This window comes from Cetorhinus maximus, unplaced genomic scaffold (assembly GCF_964194155.1).
Source record: "Cetorhinus maximus unplaced genomic scaffold, sCetMax3.hap1.1 HAP1_SCAFFOLD_825, whole genome shotgun sequence".
Taxonomy (NCBI): domain Eukaryota; kingdom Metazoa; phylum Chordata; class Chondrichthyes; order Lamniformes; family Cetorhinidae; genus Cetorhinus; species Cetorhinus maximus.
In genome coordinates, this window is record NW_027596767.1 from 64022 (window position 1) to 80114 (window position 16093).

At 54.4% G+C, this 16093-nt stretch overlaps 1 protein-coding gene across 1 annotated transcript in view; it reads right to left on the reverse strand.

The window, feature by feature from the left end:
• Nucleotides 1-4309: 4309 nt before the first annotated feature.
• The window catches only part of LOC144674815 (palmitoyltransferase ZDHHC5-like), a 78563-nt gene continuing 66779 nt past the window's right edge, over nt 4310-16093 (reverse strand). Inside the window, exons 10-11 of the mRNA XM_078536014.1 lie at nt 7769-8670; nt 4310-5663 (exon numbers count right to left, since the gene is read on the reverse strand). Coding sequence (XP_078392140.1) covers nt 5474-5663; nt 7769-8670 — 1092 coding nt within the window. The 3' untranslated portion in view covers nt 4310-5473. The remainder of the gene's footprint in view (nt 5664-7768; nt 8671-16093) is intronic.

Below are 16093 nucleotides of genomic sequence, written 5' to 3' on the forward strand. Positions count from 1 at the left end.
GTGTGTGTGTGTGGACAGTGTGATACAGAGTACAGCAGAGGGGAGATTGTTAGCGTGTGTGTGTGTGGACAGTGAGATAGAGATTCCAGCAGAGGGGAGATTGTTAGTGTGTGAGTGTGTGTGGACAGTGTGATAGAGATTCCAGCAGAGGGGAGATTGTTAGTGTGCGTGTTGACAGTGAGGTAGAGATTCTAGCAGAGGTGAAATTGTTAGTGTGTGTGTGTGTGGACAGTGTGTTACAGAGATTGCAGCAGAGGGGAGATTGTTAGTGTGTGTGTGTGTGGGTGGACAGTGTGATGCAGATTCCAGCAGGGGGGACATTGTTAGTGTCTGTGTGTGGACAGCGAGATAGAGGTTCCAGCAGAGGTGAGATTGTTAGTGTCTGTGTGTGGACAGAGAGATAGAGATTCCAGCAGAGGGGAGATTGTTAGTGTCTGTGTGTGGACAGAGAGATAGAGATTCCAGCAGAGGGGAGATTGTTAGTGAGTGTGTGTGGACAGTGAGATGGAGATTCCAGCAGAGAGGAGATTGTTATTGTGTGTGGACAGAGAGATAGAGATTCCAGCAGAGGGAAATTGTTAGTGTGTGTGTGGACAGTGTGATACAGATTCCAGCAGAGGGGAGATTGTTAGTGTGCGTGTGGACAGTGTGATACAGATTCCAGCAGAGGGGAGATTGTTAGTGTCTGTGTGTGGACAGTGTGATACAGATTCCAGCAGAGGGGAGATTGTTAGTGTGTGTGTGTGTGTGTGTGGACAGTGTGATACAGAGTCCAGCAGAGGGGAGATTGTTAGTGTGTGTGTGTGTGTGTGTGTGGACAGTGTGATACAGAGTCCAGAAGAGGGGAGATTGTTAGTGTGTGTGTGTGGACAATGTGATACAGATTCCAGGAGAGGGGAGATTGTTAGTGTGCGTGTGTGGACAGTGTGATACAGAGTCCAGCAGAGGGGAGATTGTTAGTGTGTGTGTGTGTGGACAGTGTGACACAGAGTCTGGCAGAGCAGAGATTGTTAATGTGTGTGTGTGGACAGTGAGATAGAGATTCCAGCAGAGGGGAGATTGTTAGTGTGTGTGGACAGTGAGATACAGACTCCAGCAGAGGGGAGATTGTTAGTGTGTGTGTACGTGGACAGTGTGATACAGATTCCAGCAGAGCAGAGATTGTTAGTGTGTATGTGTGTCTCTGTGTGTGGGGACAGTGTGAGAGATTCCAGCAGAGCGGAGATTGTTAGTGTGTGTGTGTGTGCGTGGACAGCGAGGTAGAGATTCCAGCAGAGGGGAGATTGTTAGTGAGTGTGTGTGTTTGGACAGCGAGGTAGAGATTCCAGCAAAGGGGAGATTGTTATTGTGTGTGGAGAGAGAGATAGAGATTCCAGCAGAGGGAAATTGTTAGTGTGTGTGTGTGGACAGTGTGATACAGAGTACAGCAGAGGGGAGATTGTTAGCGTGTGTGTGTGTGGACAGTGAGATAGAGATTCCAGCAGAGGGGAGATTGTTAGTGTGTGAGTGTGTGTGGACAGTGTGATAGAGATTCCAGCAGAGGGGAGATTGTTAGTGTGCGTGTTGACAGTGAGGTAGAGATTCTAGCAGAGGTGAAATTGTTAGTGTGTGTGTGTGTGGACAGTGTGTTACAGAGATTGCAGCAGAGGGGAGATTGTTAGTGTGTGTGTGTGTGGGTGGACAGTGTGATGCAGATTCCAGCAGGGGGGACATTGTTAGTGTCTGTGTGTGGACAGCGAGATAGAGGTTCCAGCAGAGGGGAGATTGTTAGTGAGTGTGTGTGGACAGTGAGATGGAGATTCCAGCAGAGAGGAGATTGTTATTGTGTGTGGACAGAGAGATAGAGATTCCAGCAGAGGGAAATTGTTAGTGTGTGTGTGGACAGTGTGATACAGATTCCAGCAGAGGGGAGATTGTTAGTGTGCGTGTGGACAGTGTGATACAGATTCCAGCAGAGGGGAGATTGTTAGTGTCTGTGTGTGGACAGTGTGATACAGATTCCAGCAGAGGGGAGATTGTTAGTGTGTGTGTGTGTGTGTGTGGACAGTGTGATACAGAGTCCAGCAGAGGGGAGATTGTTAGTGTGTGTGTGTGTGTGTGTGTGGACAGTGTGATACAGAGTCCAGAAGAGGGGAGATTGTTAGTGTGTGTGTGTGGACAATGTGATACAGATTCCAGGAGAGGGGAGATTGTTAGTGTGCGTGTGTGGACAGTGTGATACAGAGTCCAGCAGAGGGGAGATTGTTAGTGTGTGTGTGTGTGGACAGTGTGATACAGAGTCCAGTAGAGGGCAGATTGTTAGTGTGTGTGTGTGTGTGGACAGTGTGATACAGAGTCCAGCAGAGGGCAGATTGGTAGTGTGTGTGTGGACAGTGAGATAGAGATTCCAGCAGAGGGGAGATTGTTCGTGTGTGTGGACAGAGAGATAGAGATTCCAGCAGAGGGGAGATTGTTTGTGTGTGTGTGGACACAGAGATAGAGATTCCAGCAGAGGGGAGATTGTTAACGTTCGTGCGTGCACATGGACACAGTGTGTCCAGCAGAGGGGAGTGTGTTAAATATGTGTTTGTGTGTGTGTGGAGAGTCTGATACAGAGTCCAGTAGAGGGGAGTATGTTAAATGCGTGTATGGACATTATGATACAGAGTCCAGAGGGGAGATTGTTAATATGTGTTTCTGTGTGTGTGGAGAGTGTGATACAGAGTCCAGTAGAGGGGAGTATGTTAAATGTGTGTGTGGACACTATGATACAGAGTCCAGAGGGGAGTGTGTTAATGTGTGTGTGTCTACGTGGAGAGTATGATACAGAGTCCAGCAGAGGGGAGTTTGTTAATGTGTGTATGTGTGGAGAGTGTGATGAAGAGTCCAGCAGAAGGGTGTATGTTAAATGTGTGCGTGCGGACATTGTGATATTGAGTCCAGAGGGGAGACTGTTAATGTGTGTGTGTGTGGAGAGTGAGAGTCCATCAGAGGAGAGATTGTTCATTTGTGTGTGCGCGCGAGTGAGAGAGAGACAGTGAGACAAAGTCCAGTAGAGGGGCGACTGTTAAAGGCGTGTACTTATAAAGTCACAGACTGTAAGAGCTATGCTGACTGTTCGCTCTTGACCTGAGTTTTATCCAACGACATTGATCATCCTGAACAGCAGGAACAACATCAGATTGACGGTTAGAGGGGGTCGGTCACACGCTGACCATTGTAGAGAACACTCCAGGTATCCCTACCTGTGGAAATCCTGACTCCAGCGCCAGCGCCAGTGTGTTAACCTTTTTGCTGTTTTTACCCCCCCCCCCACCAACACATTGTAACGGCATTGAGATCATGCTCAGTATCCCGGTCCCAACACTGCTCCCTAAGATAAAAAGCAAAAAATACTGTACGGATGCTGGAAATCTGAAACAAGAACAGAAAGTGCTGGAAACACTCAGCAGGTCTGGCAGCATCTGTGGAGAGAGAGAGAGACAGAGTTCACATTTCGAGACCTGGGGGGTAACGCTCTGGGCGGGGGGGGACCTGGGTCCGAATCCCACCACGGGCAGAGGGTGGAATTGGAATTCAATAAAAAGGGGCCAGGAATAACCACCGTCGACGGGCGTAAACATGAATCTGCCGTCCTCGCCCGGGTCTGGCCCACGTGGGACTCCAGACCCACCGCAACGTGGTTGACTCTTAAAAATCCCTCTGAAATGGACCCCAGCCGGCGGTGTCATCCCAATGAGTAAACGAACGAACGAGGAGAAAGAAAGAAAAAAAAAATCGCCGTCCTTTCACCGTCGCTGGGTCCGAAACCCTGAAACACTCGGCTCGACGGCACCACACGGGCCGCGAGCGGCTCAAGGCGGTTGGGCTGACCATCGCGCGGCTGCTTCGAGGGTGACCGGGGGGGTGGGGAACGAGGCAATTAAAAACGCCAGTCTCGCCCTACACTCCCCCCCCCCCCCCCCCCCACCACCCACCCGGCCACCCTGCCCCCAGGCCAAACAAAAACCAACCTCCCTCGGTCTGCTTCTACAGGAAACTCGCTGGCGCGGTGCGGAGGGCGGGGCTGCTCCTGCTTAAAGCTGCGAAATGCTGAGGTATCTCGCCCAGGCCCTCCTGGCTGCCTCGCCACTTACCCCCGAGGTGGAGCCGGTTTGGGGGGGGGGGGGGGGTGAGGCACCGGGTAACCAGCAGCAGCAGCAGCAGCACACGGTGGGAGGGGCTGGCTGGTTCCCCCGAGCAACGGGCCCCAAAACCGTTTCCCGAATCCCGCGTGCTCTCGCTGGACAAAAATCCACCGTTGATTTTTTTCTTTCTCCTTTTTAATAGCTTATTATTTTGAAAATATTTATGATATTCAGATCAAGATGTTCCACCCCCCACCCCCCTCCTCTGCCCCAGGCACCTCCCGACGTTCCCGAGCCTCTGAATTCTGAGCGTTGAGCGGGGACAGGGTCGGGTCCAGGCTGGTTCCCAGCGGAGCGGGGCGGCTGGGGGGAGAGCTGGTTTGAAAAGGTGGAACGTGAGAGCTGTCGAGGGTGAAAGGGGAAAAGGGCAAGGCGGGTGACACCAGCCTGTGCAGTGTCCCCTTCTCTTCCCCTCTCTACCCAGGTCCCCCCCCTCCCACCCCCAACTCCGACGCACTCTTTGCAGCAGCTCGCACACCCTCCACGCCCCATCGAGAGGGGGAGGGGAGAGAGTTAAGAGTTTGAGCCTTTCCACCACTGGAAGGATACAGAGTAAATAATCCCTTTAATTATATATTTATATATATAAAAAAAAAATTCCTTTGTGTTTTTTTTTGCAAAAGTCTTTGCTTTCTTCCTTCAGGCTGCCATCCTCCAAAAACCTTCTCCCCCCCCCCCACCCCAACCTCTCCCACCAAACCACCCCCCCACCACCAAACCCCCACCCAGCCCTACCCCACGTTGATTGCACAATGTCGGCTCCTCAGTGATCAAACTCACAGAAACTTGCACGAGAGAGATAGAGAGAGAGAGAGAGAGAGGGAGAGGGAGAGGGGTGCGGGGGGGGGAACATTAAACAGGATTAAAAATTAACGTAAGCTCTGCTCCTCTCTGTGCCAAGGGGAGGGAGCTGCAAATCTCTCTCCCTCCCCCTTGTCCCACGCACACACTTCCCTCTCCCTCCGAGGCCCTGCCACACGCTAACATCCCTCTCGTGGTTTGCGTATGTCGGGAAGGGGGGAGTCGGGGTGCGGTTCTTTCTCTCCTCCTTTCTCTCTCTTAAAACTTTTACCATTGGCTAAAATTTGAATATACACATATAGGACTCCCACCGCCATTTAACCAGGTCCTGGGGGAGGGTCAGGAGCGCCCTCGAGTTATTAGTTCTCCTCTCCCCACATTCTCCTCCCAGTTCCCAAAGGAATAAAGTCCCATCGTCCTTGAGATTCAGTCCCCTCCAGCTAGGGACAAGAGAGTCTTTTGCGAAGGCACCTACGCCCATCTCTCTCTCTCAGTCTCGCTTGGCCTCACACGGAGATCTCGTAGGTGGTCCCTCCGACCCCCGAGACTTTCTTCACACCTTTGCTGGGGCTCAGGGGGGCTCCGCTGGAAGTCGCTGTGCAAGGGGGCGGTGAGGTCTGCCGGGGATCCGCCTTGCTCAGGCTTTTGGGTTGCCCGTTGCTTTTGCTGTGGGAGCCTTTCATCCTCACCTCATCTCTGTCAAGAGGAGAAGAAAGAAATTAGTTCATGGGAGACAGCTACAGCCTGGGTTAGATAGTGTAGAGCTCCCTCTACATGACCCTGACAGTGTGTCCCTCTCCCCACTTTATACCCAGTGTCAGCATCGAGCGCTCCCAGTGCAGGTACAGCACGGGTTAGATACAGTGTCGAGCTCCCTCTACATTACCCCGACAGTGTCCCACCCTCTCCCCACTTTATACCCAGTGTCAACATCGAGCGCTCCCAGGGCAGGTACAGCATGGGTTAGATACAGTGTCGAGCTCCCTCTACATTACCCTGACAGTGTGTCCCACCTCTCCCCACTTTATACCCAGTGTCAGCATCGAGCGCTCCCAGGGCAGGTACAGCACGGGTTAGATACAGTGTCGAGCTCCCTCTACATTACCCTGACAGTGTCCCCCTCCCACTTTATATCCAGTGTCAGCATCGAGCGCTCCCAGGGCTGGTACAGCACGGGTTAGATACAGTGTAGAGCTCCCTCTACATTACCCTGACAGTGTGTCCCTCCTCCCACTTTATACCCAGTGTCAGCATCGAGCGCTCCCAGGGCAGGTACAGCATGGGTTAGATACAGTGTAGAGCTCCCTCTACATTACCCTGACAGTGTGTCTCCCCCCACTTTATACCCAGTGTCAGCATCGAGCACTGCCCGGGTCACTGGACAGTGATCAGAAGCAGGAATAAAAACACTGCAGTTGCTGGAAATCTGAAAAAAAAAACAGGAACTGCTGGAAACATTTGGCAGGTCTGGCGGCATCTGTAGTGAAGAACAGAGCTAATGTTTCAAGTCCAATATGACTTTTCTTCAGAACTGTTCTGAAGGGTCATCCTATTGGACTCGTAACATTGATTCTGCTTCTCTCTCCCACAGACGCTGCCAGACCTGCTGAGGATTTAAGGCACTCTCTGTTTTTATAACAGGAGCAGAAACCCTGGGTCACTGGACAGCGATCGGGAGCAGAGAGACTCATTCCTGTATAACGCCTTTCACCAGCTCAGCACTTGCCCAAGCGCTTTGCGGCCAATGGAGTGCTCGCTCTCTCAAGTACAGTCACTGCCTCAAAGTAGGGGGATGAGACAGTCAATTTACACGCGGCAAGTTCCCACAAGCTGCACGGTGACAATGATCGGGTCAGCTGTGTTTCAGTGAGTTTGGTGGAGTGGGTCTGGAATCACACGTGGACCCAGGCTGGGATTGGTGCGGGGCGGGGGGGGGGGTAAGGACAATAGGTTTCCTTTCCCAAAAAGGATATGAGTGAACTGCTTGTCCTTCCACTACAAACCGACGGCTTCATGGTCACCAGTATCCGATCCCAGCCGTTTTTTTTTATTGTAAGATTCATTTGGTTCATTGAATTTTAATTCACAAACTGCCCTGTTGGGATTTAAACTCACGCCTCCAGGATTATCAATCAAGGCTGATGGATCACTCATGCAGTAAAATAACGCACCGAATTCTTACAGGGTTTGACAGGATCGATGCTGAGAGGTTGCTTCCTCCTGGCTGGAGAGTCTGGGACAGGAGGTCACAGTCTCAGGACGAGGGAGGGGTCGGCCATTTCGGGCGGAGAGGAGGAGAAATTTCTTCACTCGGAGGGTCGTGGAATTCTCTCCCCCACCCACCCCCACCCCCAGGGAGCCGTGGATACTCCCGTCATCCGGTATATTCGAGACTGGGATCGCGAGGTTTTCCGGGCACCGAGGGAATTAGGGGGACGCGGGGAGTGGGCGGGACTGCGGAGCTGAGGCAGAAGGTCAGCCATGGTCGCATTCAACGGGGGAAGCAGGCTCGAGGGGCCGAATGGCCGCCTCCTACTCTTTCTTACGTCTGTTATAATTGCCGTACGACAGTGCCCACGACGGGCAGCGAGGAGTGAGACCTGCTGAGCCCACGGCCAGCACTGGGTGTGGGATCTTATGGTTTCCCAGCGTCACCCGAGCGACAAAGACACTTTCCGAAAACGAAAGAACAACAAACCGAGCTGCCTGGGCAGCTGTACGAGGCGCTTTGGGACGTCCCTGAGGTGGTGAAAGGCTCAGTAGAAGAGGGGGAGACCGTGGAGGAAAGAGGTGGCACTTACTTGGGAGCCAGCAGCGGGTGCGTTGTTGCCAATACTTCACTGGTTTCCAGTGCAGCTCCGTAAGGAGGCCTCGCGACCACGTAGGACGTCGACTTGCCCATGGAGAGAGGAAGGGGATGGGCCTCAGGGGAGCACATGGAGCGGACCCTGGGGCCGTGGCTCCCGGCTTCAGAGACCCTGGAGTAACGTGCGGACTGGGCGGGGGCTGCCCCAGGCTGTGAAGAAGAGGAGGAGGGAGGAGGGACAGCCAGGGGGGCGGTCCGCTGGGTGGGGCTCCTGAGGCCGGGCAAGCGCCCGGCGTCGTCAGGGGCGGCGCTGACCCGGGCGTGGTGGTGGTGGTGGTGGTGTTGGGGGGGGGCCGTGCCCACGTGCGCCTCCTCCGCCTGCAGCAGCTTCTCCCGCTCCGGCCGCGACCGGCTGTCGGGGGGCTCCCGGGGGCAGCGGGCCGGGGCTCCGTAGCCCCCCGGGGCCAGCGGGTAGCGGAGGAGGTCCGCCTCCCTCTGCTGGGCGATCTTGGCCGACATGAAGGGCGAGTGGTAGCCCGCCGGCTCGGGCCCCGGCACCGGGCAGGGGGACTCGGCCTCGGGGCTGCCCGAGGGGGTGGCCAGGCTGTCATAGGACAAGCTCCCGTTGCGGGTCTGGTTGGCGAGGCTCTTGTAGGAGGTAGAGGTGGTGCCCTCCGAGCGGATGGACTGCAGGTGGCTCATCTCGAAGCCTCCGCCATGGGCTGACTTCAGGCTGGACGAGCGCGAGCCGTTGGAGACGGGCTCGAACTGGAAGCTCTTATAGATGGTGGGCGAGCGGTAGGTCTCCGACTCCAGATTAGGCTCCGACTTGTAGCTCTGGCTCCTGCTGCTCTCGTCAATGGGCGCAGGCTCCTTCACAACCTCGCCTCTGGAGATCTGCACAGACACAAGGGACGGGACACACCAAATTACCACATCCAGCTTCACCGTTTTGTAGCAAACGTTTCTGGAAAGTTATCAGGATGTTACCCGGGACAAGGGGCTTCCAGTTGATGTGGAGAGGCCGGGATCGCTCTCCGTTCAGCGGAGAGGCTCAAGGAATACACGAAAAGTCAGAATTGGAACAGCGCAGTGATCTTGGATAGTCGTAGGGGCTGGGGGAGGTTACAGAGATAGGGAGGGTCGTAGAGGCTGGAGGAGGTTACAGAGATAGGGAGGGTCGTAGAGGCTGGAGGAGGTTACAGAGATAGGGAGGGTCATAGAGGCTGGAGGAGGTTACAGAGATAGGGAGGGTTGTAGGGGCTGGAGGAGGTTACAGACATAGGGAGGGTCGTAGAGGCTGGAGGAGGTTACAGGGATAGGGAGGGTTGTAGGGACTGGAGGAGGTTACAGAGATAGGGAGGGTCGTAGAGGCTGGAGGAGGTTACAGAGATAGGGAGGGTCGTAGAGGCTGGAGGAGGTGACAGAGATAGGGAGGGTTGCAGGGGCTGGAGGAGGTTACAGAGATAGGGAGGGTTGTAGGGACTGGAGGAGGTTACAGAGATAGGGAGGGTTGTAGGGACTGGAGGAGGTTACAGAGATAGGGAGGGTCGTAGAGGCTGGAGGAGGTTACAGACATAGGGAGGGTCGTAGAGGCTGGAGGAGGTTACAGAGATAGGGAGGGTTGTAGGGTCTGGAGGAGGTTACGCAGATAGGGAGGGTTCTAGGGGCTGGAGGAGGTTACAGAGATAGGGAGGGTCGTAGAGGCTGGAGGAGGTTACAGAGATAGGGAGGGTTGTAGGGTCTGGAGGAGGTTACGCAGATAGGGAGGGTTGCAGGGGCTGGAGGAGGTTACAGAGATAGGGAGGGTTGTAGGGACTGGAGGAGGTTACAGAGATAGGGAGGGTTGTAGGGGTTGGAGGAGGTTACTGAGATAGGGAGGGTTGTAGGGGCTGGAGGAGGTTACAGAGATAGGGAGGGTTGTAGGGGTTGGCGGAGGTTAGAGATAGGGAGGGTTGTAGGGGCTGGAGGAGGTGACAGATAGGGAGGGTTGCAGGGGCTGGAGGATGTTACGGAGATAGGGAGGGTTGTAGGGGCTGGAGGAGGTTACTGAGATAGGGAGGGCTGTAGGGGCTGGAGGAGGTTACAGAGATAGGGAGGGTTGTAGGGGTTGGAGGAGGTTACAAAGATAGGGAGGGTTGTAGTGGCTGAAGGAGGTTACAGAGATAGGGAGGGTTGTAGTGGCTGAAGGAGGTTACAGAGATAGGGAGGGTTGTAGGGGCTGAAGGAGGTTACAGAGATAGGGAGGGTTGTAGTGGCTGAAGGAGGTTAAAGAGATAGGGAGGGGTGTAGGGGCTGGAGGAGGTGACAGAGATAGGGAGGGTTGTAGGGGCTGGAGGAGGTTACAGAGATAGGGAGGGTTGTAGGGGTTGGAGGAGGTTACAGAGATAGGGAGGGTTGTAGGGGCTGGAGGAGGTTACAGAGATGGGGAGGGTTGTAGTGGCTGAAGGAGGTTACAGAGATAGGGAGGGTTGTAGTGGCTGAAGGAGGTTACAGAGATAGGGAGGGTTGTAGGGGCTGAAGGAGGTTACAGAGATAGGGAGGGTTGTAGTGGCTGAAGGAGGTTACAGAGATAGGGAGGGGTGTAGGGGCTGGAGGAGGTGACAGAGATAGGGAGGGTTGTAGGGGCTGGAGGAGGTTACAGAGATAGGGAGGGTTGTAGTGGCTGAAGGAGGTTACAGAGATAGGGAGGGTTGTAGGGGTTGGAGGAGGTTACAGAGATAGGGAGGGTTGTAGAGGTTGGAGGAGGTTACAGAGATAGGGAGGGTTGTAGGGACTGGAGAAGGTTACAGAGATAGGGAGGGTTGTAGGGGCTGAAGGAGGTTACAGAGATAGGGAGGGTTGTAGTGGCTGAAGGAGGTTATAGAGATAGGGAGGTGTGTAGGGGCTGGAAGAGGTGACAGAGATAGGGAGGGTTGTAGGGGCTGGAGGAGGTTACAGAGATAGGGAGGGTTGTAGGGGCTGGAGGAGGTTACTGAGATAGGGAGGGTTGTAGGGGCTGGAGGAGGTTACAGAGATAGGGAGGGTTGTAGGGGTTGGAGGAGGTTACTGAGATAGGGAGGGTTGTAGGGGCTGGAGGAGGTTACAGAGATAGGGAGGGTTGTAGGGGTTGGAGGAGGTTAGAGATAGGGAGGGTTGTAGGGGCTGGAGGAGGTGACAGATAGGGAGGGTTGCAGGGGCTGGAGGGTGTTACGGAGATAGGGAGGGTTGTAGGGGCTGGAGGAGGTTACTGAGATAGGGGGGGCTGTAGGGGCTGGAGGTGGTGACAGATAGGGAGGGTTGCAGGGGCTGGAGGATGTTACGGAGATAGGGAGGGTTGTAGGGGCTGGAGGAGGTTACAGAGATAGGGAGGGTTGCAGGGGCTGGAGGAGGTTACAGAGATAGGGAAGGTTGTAGTGGCTGAAGGAGGTTACAGAGATAGGGAGGGTTGTAGGGGCTGAAGGAGGTTACAGAGATAGGGAGGGTTGTAGTGGCTGAAGGAGGTTACAGAGATAGGGAGGGGTGTAGGGGCTGGAGGAGGTTACAGAGATAGGGAGGGTTGTAGGGGCTGAAGGAGGTTACAGAGATAGGGAGGGTTGTAGTGGCTGAAGGAGGTTACAGAGATAGGGAGGGGTGTAGGGGCTGGAGGAGGTGACAGAGATAGGGAGGGTTGTAGGGGCTGGAGGAGGTTACAGAGATAGGGAGGGTTGTAGGGGTTGGAGGAGGTTACAGAGATAGGGAGGGTTGTAGGGGCTGGAGGAGGTTACAGAGATGGGGAGGGTTGTAGTGGCTGAAGGAGGTTACAGAGATGGGGAGGGTTGTAGTGGCTGAAGGAGGTTACAGAGATAGGGAGGGTTGTAGGGGCTGAAGGAGGTTACAGAGATAGGGAGGGTTGTAGTGGCTGAAGGAGGTTACAGAGATAGGGAGGGTTGTAGGGGTTGGAGGAGGTTACAGAGATAGGGAGGGTTGTAGAGGTTGGAGGAGGTTACAGAGCTAGGGAGAGTTGTAGGGACTGGAGAAGGTTACAGAGATAGGGAGGGTTGTAGGGGCTGAAGGAGGTTACAGAGATAGGGAGGGTTGTAGTGGCTGAAGGAGGTTATAGAGATAGGGAGGTGTGTAGGGGCTGGAGGAGGTGACAGAGATAGGGAGGGTTGTAGGGGCTGGAGGAGGTTACAGAGATAGGGAGGGTTGTAGGGGCTGGAGGAGGTTACTGAGATAGGGAGGGTTGTAGGGGCTGGAGGAGGTTACAGAGATAGGGAGGGTTGTAGGGGTTGGAGGAGGTTACTGAGATAGGGAGGGTTGTAGGGGCTGGAGGAGGTTACAGAGATAGGGAGGGTTGTAGGGGTTGGAGGAGGTTAGAGATAGGGAGGGTTGTAGGGGCTGGAGGAGGTGACAGATAGGGAGGGTTGCAGGGGCTGGAGGGTGTTACGGAGATAGGGAGGGTTGTAGGGGCTGGAGGAGGTTACTGAGATAGGGAGGGCTGTAGGGGCTGGAGGTGGTGACAGATAGGGAGGGTTGCAGGGGCTGGAGGATGTTACGGAGATAGGGAGGGTTGTAGGGGCTGGAGGAGGTTACAGAGATAGGGAGGGTTGCAGGGGCTGGAGGAGGTTACAGAGATAGGGAGGGTTGTAGGGGTTGGAGGAGGTTACAAAGATAGGGAGGGTTGTAGTGGCTGAAGGAGGTTACAGAGATAGGGAGGGTTGTAGTGGCTGAAGGAGGTTACAGAGATAGGGAGGGTTGTAGGGGCTGAAGGAGGTTACAGAGATAGGGAGGGTTGTAGTGGCTGAAGGAGGTTACAGAGATAGGGAGGGGTGTAGGGGCTGGAGGAGGTTACAGAGATAGGGAGGGTTGTAGGGGCTGGAGGAGGTTACAGAGATAGGGAGGGTTGTAGTGGCTGAAGGAGGTTACAGAGATAGGGAGGGGTGTAGGGGCTGGAGGAGGTGACAGAGATAGGGAGGGTTGTAGGGGCTGGAGGAGGTTACAGAGATAGGGAGGGTTGTAGGGGCTGAAGGAGGTTACAGAGATAGGGAGGGTTGTAGGCGTTGGAGGAGGTTACAGAGATAGGGAGGGTTGTAGAGGTTGGAGGAGGTTACAGAGATAGGGAGGGTTGTAGGGACTGGAGAAGGTTACAGAGATAGGGAGGGTTGTAGGGGCTGAAGGAGGTTACAGAGATAGGGAGGGTTGTAGTGGCTGAAGGAGGTTATAGAGATAGGGAGGTGTGTAGGGGCTGGAGGAGGTGACAGAGATAGGGAGGGTTGTAGGGGCTGGAGGAGGTTACAGAGATAGGGAGGGTTGTAGGGGCTGGAGGAGGTTACTGAGATAGGGAGGGTTGTAGGGGCTGGAGGAGGTTACAGAGATAGGGAGGGTTGTAGGGGCTGGAGGAGGTTACTGAGATAGGGAGGGTTGTAGGGGCTGGAGGAGGTTACAGAGATAGGGAGGGTTGTAGGGGTTGGAGGAGGTTAGAGATAGGGAGGGTTGTAGGGGCTGGAGGAGGTGACAGATAGGGAGGGTTGCAGGGGCTGGAGGATGTTACGGAGATAGGGAGGGTTGTAGGGGCTGGAGGAGGTTACTGAGATAGGGAGGGCTGTAGGGGCTGAGGGGCTGGAGGTGGTGACAGATAGGGAGGGTTGCAGGGGCTGGAGGAGGTTACAGGGGTAGGGGAATGTGTAGGGTCTGGCGGGGGGTTACAGAGATAGGGAGGGTTGTAGGTGTTGGAGGAGGTTAGAGAGATAGGGAGGGTTGTAGGGGTGGAGGAGGTTACAGAGATAGGGAGGGTTGTAGGAGCTGGAGGATATAGAGATATGGAGGGTTGTAGGAAGACCCACGGATGGATTTGAACAGGACGATGAGCGTTTCAGAACGGAGGTATTGGGGGACTGCCAGAGCAATGTATGTCAGCAAGCCCCGGTGAGGCAGGGGGCACGATGTGCGAACAGCTTGCGGAAGCTACAGATTAAGCAAGACCACTTGAGATCTCTGACAAAATCATTCGAAGAAGCTCCCCAGTAACATGATTGAACGAGTGATTCTGAGCCACAGCTTGCTGTGTCACACAGCCTGACCTGTACACCCTGCACAGCGCATGCAATGGCAGTGCAGAGGGCAGAGCTAGTCAGGAAATGTACATGGGGTGTTTGTGTGGGAAACATCACTGGGTAAAGATCCTGGACTCCCTCCATTACAGCATTGTGGGTGTCCCTACACCTGATGGACTAAGCGGCTCACCACCACCTTCTCAAGGGTAATTAGGGATGAGCAATAAATGCTGGTCTTGTTGCCAGCGCTGCTCACATCCCAGGAATGAATTTAAAACATGGGACAGAAAGGAATACAACTTTTACACAGGGTTACATTGGATATCTGGCACAGAAACAGGCCATTCAGCCCAGCCAGTCCATGCTGGTGCTTATATTCCACTTGAGGCCTCTCATCCTCTCTCACCTAAATCTACCATTCTAACCCTCTTTTCCTTTCACCCTCAGATGCTTCTCTAGTTTCCCCTTAAATGAATTGACGCTATTCACCTCGGCCACTCCCCGCGGGAGTGAGTCCCACATTCTCCCCCACTCCCCGTGGGAGCGAGTCCCACATTCTCTCCACTCCCTGTGGGAGCGAGTCCCACACTCCCCCTCACTCCCCATGGGAGCGAGTCCCACATTCTCCCCGCTCCCCGTGGAAGCGAGTCCCACACTCTCCCCCGCTCCCTGTGGGAGTAAGTTCCACACTCTCCCTGCTCCCTGTGGGAGTGAGTCCCACACTCTCCCCCGCTCCCTGTGGGAGTGAGTCCCACACTCTCCCCAGCTCCCTGTGGGAGTGAGTCCCACACTCTTCCCCCGTTCCCTGTGGGAGCGAGTCCCACATTCTCCCCGCTCCCCGTGGGAGCGAGTCCCACATTCTCCCCCACTCCCCGTGGCAGCGAGTCCTACACTCTCCCCGCTCCCGTGGGAGCGGCTCCCACATTCTCTCCGCTCCCCGTGGGAACGAGTCCTACATTCTCCCCGCTCCCTGTGGGAGCGAGTCCCACACTCTCCCCACTCCCCATGGGAGTGAGTTCCACATTCCCCCCCACTCCCCGTGGGAGCAAGTCTCACATTGTCTCCGCTCCCTGTGAGAGCGAGTCCCACATTCTCCCCACTCCTCGTGGGAGCGAGTCCCACATTCTCCCCACTCCTCGTGGGAGCGAGACCCACATTCTCCCCGCTCTCTAGGTAAAGAAGGTTCTCCTGAATTCCCCGATCGGATTTCTTGGTGACTATCTTATATCGATGGCCTCCACTTCTGTTTTTCCCCACAAGGAGAAACATTCTCTCTGTATCCACTCGATCAAAACCTTTCAGAATGTGAAAGGCCTCCCTCAGGTCACCCCTCAGCCGCCTTTTCTCGAGAGAGAGAGAGAGAGACTCGGGCTGTCAATCCTTTCCTGACATCTATACCCACGCATTTCTGGTGTCATCCTTGTAAATCTTCTCTGCGCCCTCTCCAGTGTCTCTATATCCTTTTTACAACCTGGCAACCAGAGTTGCACCCTGTACTGTAGGTGTGGTCGAGCCCAGGTTAGACAGAGGTTCAGCACAGCTTTTCAATTCTATCCTCTAGAAACAACGCCTAGCACTTGTTTTGCTCTTTTTATATGGCCTTACTAACTTTCAGTCACTGGTGTTCAGGTACTCGTTGATCCCTTTGTTCCTCTACCCCACCTAGACTTCACATCCCAAGTAAAGTGATCCCCACCCCCCCTATTTGCCCCACCAAAATGTACTGCCTCAAATTTATCCAGATTGAACTTTACTTGCCAGTTATGAGCCCATTCTTCAAGTTTATTAATGTCCTCCCGTAATTTGTTGCAGGCCTCCTCAGTACTGACTATCCCGAGAACATAAGAAATTGAACCAGGAGCCATTCGGCCCCTCAATCCTGCTCCGCTATTCAATAAGATCAGGGCTGATCTGACTGTGGCCTTAACTCCACTTTCCTGTCTGTCCCCCCCTAACCCCTCGACCCCCCCAACCCCCTTGCCTATTAGAAACCTGTCTAACTTGGTATGGAACATAATCAGTGACCCAGCCCCCACTGTCGTCTGGAGGAGAGAATTCCACAGGCTAACAACCCTCTGAGAACAAATTCCTCCTCATCTCCGTCTTAAATGGGAGATCCCTTATCTTTAAATTGTGTCTCTCGTTCTAGATTCCCCCACGAGGGGGAAACACCCTATCCGCATCCACCCTGTCAAGCCCCCCCCAGTCAGAACCTGATACGTTTCAACAAGATCACCCCTCATTCTTCTAAGCTCCAACTGGTACAGGCCCAACCTGCTCAGCCTCTCCTCATAAGGCAAACCCCC